Source organism: Sapajus apella, unplaced genomic scaffold, assembly GCF_009761245.1.
Source record: "Sapajus apella isolate SASKATOON/1434 unplaced genomic scaffold, GSC_monkey_1.0 scaffold12, whole genome shotgun sequence".
Lineage (NCBI taxonomy): Eukaryota > Metazoa > Chordata > Mammalia > Primates > Cebidae > Sapajus > Sapajus apella.
Window position 1 is genome coordinate 27,547,953 of NW_022436952.1, and position 15,655 is coordinate 27,563,607.

Below are 15,655 nucleotides of genomic sequence, written 5' to 3' on the forward strand. Positions count from 1 at the left end.
AGAGAGAGAGAGAGAGAGAGAGAGAGAGAGAGAGAGAGAGAGAGAGAAAGAGAGAGAGAGAGAGAGGGTTTTCCTAACTACCACCTGTGCTTACTTATTATTAAGTGCCAAATGATGATAACGCAAGGATATGAGGGGAACAACAGACATGGGGGCCTACTTGAGGGTACAGTGTGGGAAGAAGAGGATTAAAAAAATAACTACTGGGTACTAGGCTTAGTATGTGGGTGACAGAATAATCTGTACACCAAGTCCCCATGATGTGAGTTTACCTATATAACAAACCTGCACATGTACCCCAAACCTAAAATAAAAGTTTAAGAAAAAAGTAGAAAATTGCTGGTTTTCATCAACTTTCATCTTGATTCTTCTACTTTTAAATTGCTATTACTTTTTCTTTTTTCAATCTAGACTCAGATGAGATTAATTTGCTGTTATTTACAAAGAACTGGCAGTTGTTTTATAAAATTAAGTTGAAAAACCAGTCACCCAAATACAATATGCACTGTGAAGTGAAAAAAATCAGCATATTATCCCTCGCTGTTGTTAGATTTCCAAGTGGTGAGGTTGCTAGAAGTTCACCAGATAAATGGAACATTACTATATTTACTGGAAGTTGTAGTTTCCCCATCCTTTCTTTTTTTTTTTTTTTTTTTTAAGTTTTAAAGAGATGGTGGGTCTCATTATGTTTCCTAAGCTGGTCTCAAATTCCTGGGCCCCAGCCATCCACCCATTTCAGCCTCCAGAGTAGATGGGAGTATTGGTGTGCCACTGCACCTAGCTTAGTTTCCTTTTCAATGGAATTACTAACTAGATGTCAAAGAAATGTTTGACTTTTAATATCCACTGACTACAAATTTTTGATTATCCACTAAAATAAAACAGTTAAGAAAGTGATGATGAAGTTATAGTTATTATGAATTTCAATATTTACCTTTGTTAACTGAATGAGCTCTGAAATGTGGTTCTGATATTATTTCCCCACAATAAAAGCCACAACATCAAGTTTTTCCTATTACCTTAAAATCACTGTATCATTTTGTGGATTCAAGTATCCTTCATTTGCAAGTAAGTCCAAACGGAAAAATCTATTATAGCCCCAGCATTCTCCAACTTCAAAGTCAGATGCAAATTCTCGAATGATATTTTTTGTAGGATCATTACAGGACTGGTGAACCATCTCTACACGATATTCATATCTAAAATTGAAAAACAGACCATTACTATACAGTTAGTAAAGTAAGAATAAAAGAATCATCTAAACGTTACGGTCACTAAGTAATTACCTGAGAAGAAACCTTATTGATATATGCAGTTACATTTCCTTTTTATTTTTTTGAGATGGAGTTTCACTCTTGTTACCCAAGCTGGAGTGTAATGGTGCAATTTCAGCTCACTGCATCCTCTTACTCCCGGGTTCAAGCAATTCTCCTGCCTCCACCTCCAGAGTAGCTGGGATTACAAGCCTGCACCATGCTTCGCTAATTTTGTATTTTCAGTAGAGACAGGGGTTTCGCCATGTTGCCCAGGGTGGTCTCCAACTCCTGACCTCAACCTCCCAACATGCTGGGACTACAGGCATGAGCCACCATGCCCAGCTGGAAAAACAGCAGTATACATATATATATTTTTAGACAAAGTCTCACTCTGCTGCCCAAGCTGGAATGCAGCAGGGTGATCTTGGCTCACTTCAACCTCTGCCTCCTGGGTTCAAGCAATTTTCCTGCCTCAGCCTCCCAAGTAGCTGGGACTACAGGTGTGTGCCACTATGCCCAGCTAATTTTTCTATTTTTAGGAGAGACAGGGTTTCACTATGTTGGCCTGGCTGGTCTCGAACTCTTGACCTTGTTATCTGTCCACCTCAGCCTCCCAAAGTGCTGGGATTACAGGCGTGAGCCACCATGCCTGGCCCAGTATTTTTTTTTATTTTTTAGATGGAGTCACTCTGTCACCTAGGCTACAGGGCAGTGGCACGGTCTCCACTCTGCAACCTCTGACGCCTGGTTCAAGCAATTCTGCCTCAGCCTCCCAAGTAGCTGAGATTACGGGCACATGCCACCACTCCCAGTTAATTTTTTATATTTAGACAGGATTTCATAATATTGGCCAGGCTGGTCTGAAACTCCTGACCTCAGATGATCCGCCCCCTCTTGGCCTCCCGAAGTGCTGGAATTACAGCCGTGAGCTACCACGCCTGGCCAAAACAGCAGTATTTTGAATGAACCACCAAAATATGAATGGTACTAGGTTCTTTTTTCTTCATAAAGATGTTTACCAATATATCAGGTATAAGACAACAGCTCAAAAAAGAAATAATTTTTGAATAAAAAAATAATTCAAAGTTGCTTTTGTTTTACTAATGCAATATTTTTTCTATATATTCACTACATATGTTTCCTTAAACATGAAATTTCTATTATCCTTTGAGGTTTATCATCATGCAATTTTAAAATACAAATTTTTAAATACTCTATTTTTTCAGTACAAGTTATAACAAAGCAAATTACTGTGTATTCAGAAATTCAAGGCTATAAAATTTCCTAATAGAAAATAAGTATGTAGGCCAGGCACAGTGGCTCACGCCTGTAATCCTAGCACTTTGGGAGGCCAAGGTGGGTGGCTCACCTGAGGTCAGGAGTTCGAGACCAGCCTGGCCAACATGGTGAAACCCCAGCTTTAAAAAAAAAAAAAAAAAAAAAAGAAAGAAAATAAGTATGCAGCCAGAACAAGATCATGTTTTTTGTGCAACATGGATGGAGCTGGAGGCTATTATCCTCAGCAAGCTAATCTAGGAACAGAAAGCCAAATACCACATGTTCTCACTTATAAGTGGCAGCTAAATGATGAAAACTTAGGAACACGAAGGAAACAACAGATACCGGGGTATACTTGAGGGTAGAGGGTGGGAAAAGGGAGAGGAACAGAAAAAACAACTACTGGGTACTGGGCCTAACTCCTGCGTGATAAAATAATCTGTACGACGAACCCCCGTGACGGGAGTTTACCTATGTAACAAACCTTCATACGTAACTCCACACCTAAAATAAGAGTTGAAAAAAGAAAATAAGTAGGCTGGACACAGTGTTTAACGCCTGTAATCCCAGCACTTTAGGAAGCCGAGGTCGGCAGATCGCTTGAGCTCAGGAGGGTGAGACCAGCCTGGGCAACACAGTGAAACCCCGTCTCTACAAAAACAAAAAAACTAGCCGGGTATGGTAGTGCATTCCTGTAGTCTCAGCTACTGGAGTGACAGAGCAGGAGAATCACCTGGGCCCAGGAGGTTTGCAGTGAGCCATTATTGTGCCACTGTGGCCAGCCTCAGTGACACAGTAAGACCCTGTCTCAAAAAGAAAAAAAATATACATTGGGAAAGCCAATATATTCTGATTTATATATTCAATTGTATAAAATTTTCAGGTTTACAAAAAGATAAAGAATCTACAGTCTATAAACTTTTGTGCATTAATGGACATTATCAAAAAAGTGAAAAGACACCCTACCAAATGGGTAAACTATTTGCAAATCATATGTCTGATAAATGTTTAGTATCCAAAACATATAAAGAATTCTTGCCGGGCGCGGTGGCTCACGCTTGTAATCCCAGCACTTTGGGAGGCCGAGGCGGGTGGATCACAAGGTCAAGAGATCGAGACCATACTGGTCAACATGGTGAAACCCCGTCTCTACTAAAACTACAAAAAATTAGCTGGGCATGGTGGCGCATGCCTGTAATCCCAGCTACTCAGGAGGTTGAGGCAGGAGAATTGCCTGAACCCAGGAGGCGGAGGTTGCGGTGAGCCGAGATCACGCCATTGCACTCCAGCCTGGGTAACAAGAGCGAAACTCCATCTCAAAAAAAAAAAGAATTCTTGACTGGGTACAGTGGCTCACACTTGCTCACACTTTGGGAGGCTGAGGTGCGTGGATCACCTTGGGTCGGAGTTCAAGACCAGCCTGGCCAATATGATGAAACCCTGTTTTTACTAAAAATACAAAAATTAGCTGGGTGTGATGGTACATGCCTGTAATCCCAGCTACTCGGGAGGCTGACGCAGGAGAATTGCTTGAACCTGGGAGGCAGAGGTTGCAGTGAGCTGAGATCACGCCACTGTATTCCAAGCTGGGTGATAAAATGAGATTCAAAATAAGTAAATAAATAAATTGAGACAAGGTCAGTCTCACTCTGCCATTCAGGCTGGAGTGCAATGGTGCAGACACAATTTACTGTAGCCTTGACTTCCTGGGTTCAAGCAATCCTCCTGCCTCAGCCTCCTCAGTAGCTGAGATGTGTGCAGGGTCTCACTACATTGCCCAGGTTGGTCTCAAATTCCTGGTCTCAAGCAATCCTCCTGCCTTGGCCTCCCAAAGTGCTGAGATTACAGGTATGAGCCAGGCAGTCCAGCAAATTAATGATTGAACACAAGATATTATAAATTTTACCCTGCTGGATGTTAGATACTTCAGCATCCTTATAAATTTTCTTGAGCTTCATTCTGGGATGCAGCTAAGTTACTTGAAAACGATTTGATCCCTTCAGGTCTCACATTTGTTAGGTGGGCCCAGAGCAGTGTTCAGTCTAGGGCTAATTCCTACTACGGAGGCAAAAACTTCCTTAGCATTATACCCAATGACCCCTGAATTATAAATTTCTCCACTGTGGTTGGTTGCAACCCACACAGTTCCTGGCCCTATGTGAGCACCAGGCATTCACTATTCCCTCTAATCATGTTAGACAGTTCTTTCCCCAATCTCTGGTAGTTTCCTCACACATATGCCCTAATAAGTACTCTGCTGAATACTCAAGGGAAGCCCATTACAATCTCTAAACTTTAGTCTCTGCAGCTTTTTCCTCTCTGGTATTCTGTCCAATGCACTCTAGCTGCATTGTCCTTCCTAAACTCTCAGCACTATTTCCTCAACTAAATCTGCCAGATTCCACCTCAGTCCTAGCTTCTCCCTGTGTTGCAGCATGAAAACTCAAGACTGTAAGCTGGAGAAATCACAGATCTAATTTGTGTTTCTTGTCTCTCAGGGACTTCTTTCATTTGTTACCACCATGTCCAGTGTCTAGAAAATATTGTTTCATGAGGTTCTTTTTTTTTTTTTTTTGTTTTGGTTATTGCAGGGAAATGGGTAATCTCATCCCTCTTGCTTCATGTTAGCTGAAAGCAGACATTCCATATCAAACTAACAGATTTCATGTAACAGAGTAAAAAAAAAAAAATCATTAATATGATTCCAGATCCCACATTATAAATAACATTAACCTACCACTTGTTCACTTTGGGTGTAATATCAAAGAAGATCCACAATGATCTAAAACTACTTTTTAAAAAATTCCTCCTTAACAAAAAGTATATTTGTGGTTGCCAGGGACTGAGGGAAAGGGGGAATGAGAAGTGACTGCTAATGAGTACAGGGATTCTTTGTGGAGTAAATAGAACATTGTAGATGCTGGTGATGGTTGCAGAACTCTGCAGCCAGATTTTATACATGTACTTCAATCAAAATGATATTTTTAAAAAATTAAATATAAAAGTAGACGTGAGAATCCAGTTTTCTTTTAAGCAAGACAGTAAATATATTTCCAAAAACGCAAAGCAAAAATGTCTGCTTTCAGCTAACATGAAGCAAGACGGATGAGATTACCCATTTTCCTGCAATAACAAAAAACAAACAAACAAACAAAAACCTCATGAAACAACATTTTGTAGACAATATTTTTAAGTTTTCTTAAAAATAGTTTTAGAAAAAGTTACTTTTCATTTAAAAATGTTATTTACATTAGTATGCAATGGCTTGTTATCTTAAAAGTGAATTAAAATTTTGAATAATTTTTTTTCAGTTTTAAGTTCTAACTCAGAAAATAACAACATATATAACCCATATAAACAAAAACTCTTTGGGGTTCCCAGTAAATTTTAAGAGTACAAGGGAATCCTGAGACCAGACAGTTTAAGAACTGCCAGTGTATACTATCCTATGATGCCAAGAATTCCGTATTACTCTGTATCTTAACAAACATATCAACACAGTAATTAACAAAAATTAAAATTGACAATAATTGCTAGGGGGAATGTATATAAATGCACATTAAGGCTGTTATTTAATTACAATTCTTACTTAGAAGTTTCAGGCAAGCCAGCAGAGAGTTCCAGAAACACAGATAAGTAGTAACCTCGCACAACTCCATTTCCATCCTGAAAGAAGAATATGAAGTTATACAAACTCCAGACCAGTTTAAGTGTAAAAAAAATTAAGCCACAATAAAACAAAATGTGGATTAATATCTGATCTCTAGATTGAGAAGTACTTCTAAGCCTCAAAGCAATGGAGGAAATAATAAAACACACCAATATATTTGAGTTCTTAACAACTGTAAACTTTTGTGCATTCAACAAACATGAAAATATTAAGGCACAGCAATGAAGGGAAATATAAACAACCATAAAAAAGGTTAACAGTTTTAACATATATAGAACTCCTACAAATCCACCTTAATAAAAAAATAAGACCCTAATAGGAAAAATAATTTCATTAGAAATGTGCGAGGCAAAAAATTTTAAAACCAAAAGTTAATTTTTAAGACCAACATAGAAAAAGGTAACACCCTAGGCTGAAAGTAATTAAAAATAATTTCTATGATTTTAATGTTAGAATTCCATGTAAGATTCTGTCTAGAGATTGAGAAGCTGTTTGAATCTCTACTACAAGAGATTTTATTTTATTTATTTTTTTTTTTTGAGACGGAGTTTCGCTCGTTACCCAGGCTGGAGCGCAATGGCGCGATCTCGGCTCACCGCAACTTCCGCCTCCTGGGTTCAGGCAATTCTCCTGCCTCAGCCTCCTGAGTAGCTGGGATTACAGGCACGCGCCACCATGCCCAGCTAATTTTTTTGTAGTTTTTTAGTAGAGACGGGGTTTCACCATGTTGACCAGGATGGTCTCGATCTCTTGACCTTGTGATCCACCCGCCTCGGCCTCCCAAAGTGCTGGGATTACAGGCTTGAGCCACCGCGCCCGGCGAGATTTTATTTTTATAAAGAAAATTACTCCCTCCCTTTTTGCTTAATTTTGGCAACACTGTTTAAAAAAAAGATAATTACTCCCTATGTGTGTTTCCCTAGTACTTCAGGTGTGTTTTAAAAGGGTCACATTTACTGTAACTACTTGTTTAAACATCTGTTCCCCCAATGAGACAATGAAGGCTGAGAACAGAGATGCTTATACATCTCCAGTGTCTACTGGGATATGACTATACAGGAGTATAAGTACAATTAACCTCTTCATTTTTATTTTATTTTAATTTTTTGTTTATTTTTTTTTTTTTTGAGACGGAGTTTCACTCATGTTACCCAGGCTGGAGTGCAATGGCGCGATCTCGGCTCACCGCAACCTCCGCCTCCTGGGTTCAGGCAATTCTCCTGCCTCAGCCTCCTGAGTAGCTGGGATTACAGGCACGCGCCACCATGCCCAGCTAATTTTTTGTAGTTTTAGTAGAGACGGGGTTTCACCGTGTTGACCAGGATGGTCTCGATCTCTTGACCTCGTGATCCACCCGCCTCGGCCTCCCAAAGTGCTGGGATTACAGGCTTGAGCCACCGCGCCCGGCCTAACCTCTTCATTTTTAATCTACCTTGCTTCAAAGAACCCGAGGCAGCCTTTGAGGTTTGACATGATTATCACTCAATAGATATCAACGAATAAGTGAATCATCAGCTAGGTGAATAAAGCCTGACACAAAACATTATATATTATTGTATAATCCCATTATGCAAAACTCTTCTTAAAAAAAAAAACGGAAACTACATATTCAAAGTGTTCGGTGTGTAGCTGAGAATACTAACCCAGGAGGACTAAAATGTGTAATAGTAAATTACTGGACTCAAAAAGATTATTTAGCATCTAGATAATACCACCAAATTTCTTTAAGGGTAAAGAAAATTAGTTTATTATCAGACTTTACCTAAACAAAATGGAACTGCACATTTAAGATACTCAATGAAAAAAAATATGGGCTGGGCATGGTGGTTCACGCCTGTATCCAGCACTATGTCAGGAGTTTAAGACCAGACTGAACAACATGGTGACACCTCGTCTCTACTAAAAATACAAAAATTAGCTGGGCATGGTGATGTATGCCTGTAATGCCAGCTACTCAGGAGGCTGAGGCAGGAGAATTGCTTGAACTCGGACCTGGGAGGCGGAGGCTGCAGTGAGCCAAGATCACACCACTGCACTGTAGCCTGGGCTATAGAGCAAGGCTCCAACTCAAAAAAAAAAAAAAAAGAAAAGAAAAAGAAAATATGAGCCAAGCATTTTAAATTATCCAGCGATACTAGCCTTAGACTATAAAGGGAAAAAACTGCTTTCAACATATGAGAACTCAGGGAATACTGTTTTCAATCAGCCTTCCAGCGCAATGTACTAGAGAACAAGGTTTGAACAAACAAACAGTTGCTGAATATGAAGGGAGAGGGGGAACAGGGATCGAGGGCGGCATACATAACAAGAAATAAAGAGTTAACAGTTCTCAGTAATCAAACTAGTGTACAACAGAACTCTCAAAGAAAGATCTTGGTTTCAAAATTTATTAGAAATATGAAAAAACTTACTGGGTAAACTTTTAACCTCCAGCAAAGTCCTGAAACTTGAAGAGGTGGACTGTAAACAGGATCTGCTCTCTGACGCAAAGTGCTAAAGAAAAAGAAAATCAACATATCCCAAGATCAAAACTGTTGTGAAATGGCAACAGGCAAAAAGAAAAGCCAACCAGTTTCTTTAATATATATTTGAAATTCTAGACAAATAACAGAAGGTAACTGAACAGGTCAAAATTGCACTGTAAAAGTTTAGATATGCTTAAATTCTGAAATAAAATCAATTTTTAAAATCCTGAAATATTCAGCAATATCTAAGATTCAGGAAACAAAACCCCCTCAAAATAGTGAGGAAGGAAAAGGGAAAAAAAATGTATCATTAAGTCTCCCAAATTTAATTAATGCTTCAATAAGCAGTCTTTCACCATTAAAAATAAAACAAATCCCAGAATGTTTCTTCCTCACTTCTCTGCAGTATAATCATCCTTGTTTAATATTGAAAAATTAGAGAACATGCACTAAACCTTAATACATGTGTAAAAAACCTCAAAGAGACTGTCTTTTAGCCACAAAAAGTATTCCATAAGAAAAAACAAATTAAATGGGAAAAGGTATAAATTCTCAGTGTGGCCTTATTTTAATGGCCTTTGCCTATTATTTGGAGTTTCCTTCCTGAAGACCTTGTATTCTTTGTTTCCACTTGGATGCTGCCATCAAAGACAAACTGCTAAGAACCTTGTATTTTATGATCTTCACTTCTGATTTTAGAGAAAAGGTAGTAAAAGCTAACAAAATTAACATGCAACTGACAAAGTCTATGGATTTCTTACAATAAAGGTCCCTTATCCACAATTCTTCACTTTGAGCTGAGATAAATGGGTCTTAATGAATTTCCTCCCACCACTTTTATTTCTGAGGTTCGGTAAGGGGGGGGGCTCATCAACCTCTGTCTGGCCACTCACCTTAGGAAAAGCTAAGTGATCTCTCTTATTAAAAATGGTTCCCCACTTTGGACAGGGCACCATGGCTAATGCCTATAATTCCAGCAATTTGGGAGACCGAGATGGGAGAATCACTGGAGCCCAGGAGTTTGAGACCAGCCCAGGAAACACAATGAGACCCCCACAACCTTTGTGGTGGTGCACGCCTGTAGTCCCAGCTACTTGGGAGGTGGAGGTGGGAGGAATGCTGCAGCCCAGGAGATTGAGGCTGCAGTGAGCAATGATCAGGCCACTGCACTTCGGCCTGGGTGACAAAGATCCTGTCTCAAAACAAACAAAAAAAAAAGGTTCCTTTCCCCAGACTTGAGAAGCAGTCAGTCTAAAGATACCATATAATCCAGCACAAATGAGCTCTATGTTTCTAACAGGAAACTTATTTTTCTAAGACTTCTAAAGTGAGTAACACAGTTCACTAGATTACTATCTTACCAAAGAATACTTTCCTGGCTCTTCCTTATATACACATACAAAAAATCACAATTGTCAAAAACTCTTACCTGAAATTCTCTAAAACAAAAGTAGCTGAATCGTAAGATGGCACTAATTCACTAAAAACAAGCAAAAGGAAAAAAAAATTATTTAGCTTTTATGTTTAAAATTCCATTTACCTAAAAAAAGTCCCTCAGTAGTATCTTGAAAACATTATTAAACTAAAATCTAAGAAATATTTTAAAATCTTTATTAAACATAACATTAAATCAAATGAATTCATAAAACCATCAAAGGTTTTCCATTAAATTAGAGATACAAATACTTCCTAAAAGTTTTTTGGCCGGGCAAAGTGGCTCATACCTATAATCCCAGCACTCTGGAAGGCCAAGGCAGGTGGATCACTTGAGGTCAAGAGTTTGAGACCAGCCTGGCCAACATGGTAAAACCCCACCTCTATTAAAAATATACAAAAATTAGGGAGGTGTGGTGGTACACATATGTAATCCCAGCTACTTGGCTGAGGCAGGAGAATTGCTTGAACCCTAGAGGTGGAGGTTACAGTGAGCCAAGATCGCACTACTGCACTCCAGCATGGGTGACAGAGCAAGACTGTCTAAATAAATACTTTATACAAGTTTTTTCCTAAAAAAAAAAAAAAGGCCATACAATATGAATAATTATTAAAGTGAGTACAAGAAATACACTTTAAAAAGTACTCATGGAAATGGGAAAACGAAAGTGATGCTTAGGCTGTGAACCTGAATTACGAAACAGATATAAACATGCTTTAAAAAATGAAAAGAAACAATAGTCAGTGATATCACAATTAATCCCCAAACTTCCTTCTTTGGACAAATTATGGGAAATATTAACGGACCTTAAATACTTTGCAACTATTCACTAGCAAATAAAACTTCACATTTTTATAGGATTAGAATACCTAATTATCTAAGGGACAACTGTGATGAACTAGCACATTAACACATTCTTGGCAAGTCAAGATTACTTCATGCAACTTTAGTCCCATTCAGTACTCTTCAAAGAGAACTGAGCTATAATCACAGAATGGACTAAAGGGTAAGTCATTTTGCTGCTAACTACTTTTAATCACATAGATGGTTTGTACACTGGCATTAGAACACCTCAAAATTCATTAAAACACTATGAAAAAGACTATCATACAATGTTAGAGTGTTATAAATTTGATATATAAAATTACAAATTTACCAAAATAATAAACTGCAAACCATTTCACCACATCTTCAGAAATATTTTCTAAAATCCAATTCATCAGAACTTTGGTTATCATCGAAACAAGATAAAAGATACATCTACAGCACTGCCACACTGTGATACTGTCTAAAGAAATTAGTGACTTGCCACATGAAAATACAATATAGGGCTGGGCGAGGTGGCTCACGCTTGTAATCCTAGCACTTTGGGAGGCTGAGGCGGGTGGATCATGAAGTCAAGAGATTGAAACTGTCCTGGCCAACATGGTGAAACCCCGTCTCTACTAAAAACACAAAAATTAGCTGGGCGTGGTGGCACATGCCTGCAGTCCCAGCTACATGGGAGGCCGAGGCAGAAGAATCGCTTGAACCTGGGAGGCGGAGGTTGCAGTGAGCAGAGATCCCGCCACTGCACTCCACCCTGGCAACAGAACGAGATTCCATTTCAGAAAAAAAAGAAAACACAATATAGATAAGCAATTCTTTATTTTAATGTAAGTACATATAGCTAAATAGGTCACATCTTTTACACAGTAAGTAGATGTACTTTGCCCTGTGATTAACTATATAGCTATTATCCAAATTGACTATGTCAAGAACTCCTATCATATCCCTAGCCAGTTGTTATCCTTCCTTGGAAGACTCACATTCCCCATCCCCACATCCTTTTGCCTGGTTAATCCTTAGCATTTCTTCAGATAACAGATTAGAAGTCATATACTCTTGGAAGTCTGCTCTGTCTTCCCATTATATGATCTCCTAGCACTCAATATACACAATCCCCTATTAGTAGGGCCAATGCAATTAGTGCCTAAGAAGACTTTCTGGAACCCTAAACCTAGTAAGAGCCCTCAGGGAGTCTTCCTAGTATAGTCTTCAAATTTGACATGCTTTTATAATTTTGTGCAACTTTCAATAAGGTCTCTCATCAAGTACAGAATATGCTCCACTATATGCAAAGACTTTAACCAATCCCCAGTTGTCTGCTAATCTGCATACTACTTCTTCCACCATGTCCAGTGTATTTCTTGTGTTGTTGTTATTGTTATTTCTGCTCTAAGTCCAGACTATCATTATCATATTTTACTGGCCATGAAGGGTCAAAAGACTTCAGCAGAACACAAAATAAAAAGGAGATGCCATTTTGAACTTAGAATGGTGAAGCAGAAAGCTTCCAGGATAAAGAGAGTTGAAAAAAGATGTAAACAAAGCAAAAAGACAGATTAAGAAACGAGTGAACAAAGCAGCCCTGAAATCAACAATTTAATTAAAGAAGCAACAGAATTTATCAAGCAGAATATTGTGATATCCAGTGGATTTGTGGGAGGCTTTTTGCTCGGACTTGCATCTGAAGGACATGAGTATTCTCCCATGGTGAATTCAACTACGAGAAGAGAAGTGGTAGCAATAAGGTGGTGTCTCAACAGTACATGCTGCCAGAGTCTGCAGGGCAAGGAGAAACAACTAGCTGGACAATACTGAATTCACAACTTAGCATTTTGCCATCTGAAGCTTGGCAAACTAATATCTGCTGTAATACAACCTACATGATATGTGAACCATAGTATTCCTGAGCAAAACGTGACTTTCATCACTTCGTAAAAATTTGCATCTCTTTAGAAACTAGCCTATAAAATATCAACAATGGATGTAAATATGGGGTAAAAGAAATATGTTGGATTTATTGCCTAGAGAAGTATTATTCTTTTTATTTGAATAAAATGTTCTTCATTGTGTTTTATGGTATATGTCAATAATTTAAAATTTGTATTATTGCTTCAGTATTAACGCTGACTTTTTTTTTTAAAATGTTTGCAATAAGTTAAAAAATTGTAATACCCTTTTGTGGAAAGCTTTAGAAGTGATATAATTATTAAAGATATTAAACAGACTCTGCTGATGTAATATGGAAAAAAAAAAAAATTTCCAGGCTAAAGAGCATAGGCTGCTAACACTCATGAACCAAGAGGGTACAGTCCAGCTTGCCCTACCTCTCATTTGCTAAGAGAAAATGATCACATTCAGAGCACAGAAAACAGGTACTGTGACATATTTCTTTATATGTACATTTTCCAAGGGAAAACTTTTTGGACGCAAATAATCTAATGACAAATTAGCGGTATTGGGCAGGATTAAACAGGATACACTTACCTCCCCTATCACCAGTTACCACATTAATTTTATTACTGTTTCAATCATCTATTTTTCCTCACTAAATGATAATTATAAATCAAAAGGGCTCTGTATTATGCTTACTGCTAGCACTTAACACATACCTAAAATATAGCTGGCATACAGTCATTGAATGTTTACAAATAATTGCTGGCTGATTCACAGAGTTGGAAATATTTGCTCAAAAAATTCTTTTGCAAAAGAAATTATTTTGCATTCTTTTTTAAATTTTTGTTTATTTATTTTTGATACAGTCACACTCTGTCACCCAGGCTGGAGTGCAGTAGCACGATCTCAGCTCACTGATTTTGCATTCTTTACATGTATACACAAAGGTATTGCTACTGCCAGGCCATCTAACTCTACCACCTTTATTTATTAACATCTCCATATTATGCTCACTCATTTAGAGATTATCTTCAGTCATACTGATGTTACCATTCTGTGGCTGCAGATGAGGTACTACTTTATCTTTTCAAACTTTTAAAATTTCTCATACTGTCTTAGAAGTGTAGACTACTCTTGTCTTTGTGATGACTGGATTCATCTCTTGATGGTGTCAATGAATCTTTGTCTTCACAGAACATGGGAAATTAGCCGCAAACCATCTCTAGCCACTGATAGGCAACATCTTCAGACCAGTAACCTCATCATAACGTCATGAACAAAAGGAAAAAAGGGAGAACCACAGTATCCATTTGTTCCTTAAGGAAATATAATGTTGAGCTATATAAAAACTGGTTCTCTTTACCAACTTGACTATTTCTCCCTGAAAAATAAAACTCTCTATCAACTGAGAGCTATACTACTGTATTTATTTATCATTATTATTATTTTTTGATATGGAGTCTTGCTCTGTTAACCAAGCTGGAGTGCAGTGTTACGATCTTGGCTCACTGCAACCTCTGCCTCTCAGGTTCAAAGAATTCCCTGCCTCAGCCTCCTTGTTAGCTGGGATTACAGGCACCCGCCACCATGCCCAGCCAATTTTCATACTTTCAGTTGAGATGGGATTTCACCATGTTGGCCAGGCTGGTCTTGAACTCCTGACCTCATGATCCACCCACCTCGGCCTCCCAAAGTGCTGGGATTACAGCCATGAGCCACCATGCCTGGCCTACTATTTTATCTTTTAAGGCCTCCCTGAAGACAAATATAGTCTTACTTCTTACTATGCACCAACAATAAATAACCCATCAAATTCTGGTTGAAATAATTTTCTTGCTGTCCTCCAAATATACCAGCTCTTATATCCATATTTTTGTTCATACATATATACACCATCTGCCAAACAAAACCCTATGTATCTTTTCAGGTCTTCTTCAATTCCTTTCCAGAAGTCTTCTTGACCATGCCAGTCTCTACCCCTGCCCTCTTTTCATAATTTCTTATATAAGATATATAACTGAGCAACACATCATACGTTTTTATCGTTTTGTTTTTGAGACAGAGTCTTGCTCTGTCACCAGGCGCCAGGCTGGAGTGCAGTGGCGTGATCTTGGCTCACTACAACCTCCGCCTCCTGGGTTTAAGCAATTCTCCTGCCTCAGCCTCCCAAGTAGCTGGGACTACAGGCGCACGCCACCATGCCCAGCTAATTTTTATATTTTTAGTAAACACAGGGTTTCACCATGTTGGCCAGGATGGTCTCGATCTCTTAACCTCGTGATCCACTCACCTCGGCCTCCCAAAGTGCTGGGATTACAGGTGTGAGCCACCGCTCCTGGTCCATAATATGTTTTAATAAGGAATTTGCTATTATTTAACGTGAAATACTTACACAGTAAGTTTTTAGTTCCTCTTCTCCCATGCACCACCTACAAACAATACTGGGCACACGGCCTTTAATAAATAACACTTCACTGATTTAGTGACATTTTCTTCTCCATTGTGGCTCCAACACCAACACTAACTAATGGAACTAAAGACACAGAAACACCACTGCTTTGCACATCTAAACTTTGGTGTGTAATTTAATGTCACGATGCTGGTCTTTCTTATTCGGCCCTCTTTTCCTGTATGGTGCAACTAATAAAATGGATTTCTAATAAAAATTAAATTAAAAGACAAAATTTCCAATAAGGTAGTGAGCATTACTGGAGAAAGAGAGAAGGCCCTAACGGTGCTTAATTAACAGACTAGTGAGCATTGTGGCCTGCCTGATGAGCTGCTGAAAGTGGTATACAAATGGGAATTTATATACATATGTTTTATTCCA

At 38.5% G+C, this 15,655-nt stretch overlaps 1 protein-coding gene across 4 annotated transcripts in view; it reads right to left on the reverse strand.

Annotated features, from left to right (window-relative positions):
* The window catches only part of TRIM37 (tripartite motif containing 37), a 108,481-nt gene that overhangs the window by 53,895 nt on the left and 38,931 nt on the right, over window positions 1-15,655 (reverse strand). For 3 of the 4 annotated variants that reach the window (XM_032280684.1, XM_032280681.1, XM_032280680.1), the window contains exons 10-13: window positions 10,099-10,149; window positions 8,616-8,697; window positions 6,124-6,200; window positions 1,020-1,199 (exon numbers count right to left, since the gene is read on the reverse strand). In XM_032280684.1, the coding sequence (XP_032136575.1) occupies window positions 1,020-1,199; window positions 6,124-6,200; window positions 8,616-8,697; window positions 10,099-10,149 (390 nt within the window). The remainder of the gene's footprint in view (window positions 1-1,019; window positions 1,200-6,123; window positions 6,201-8,615; window positions 8,698-10,098; window positions 10,150-15,655) is intronic. The other variant, XM_032280683.1, reaches the window with a different exon arrangement.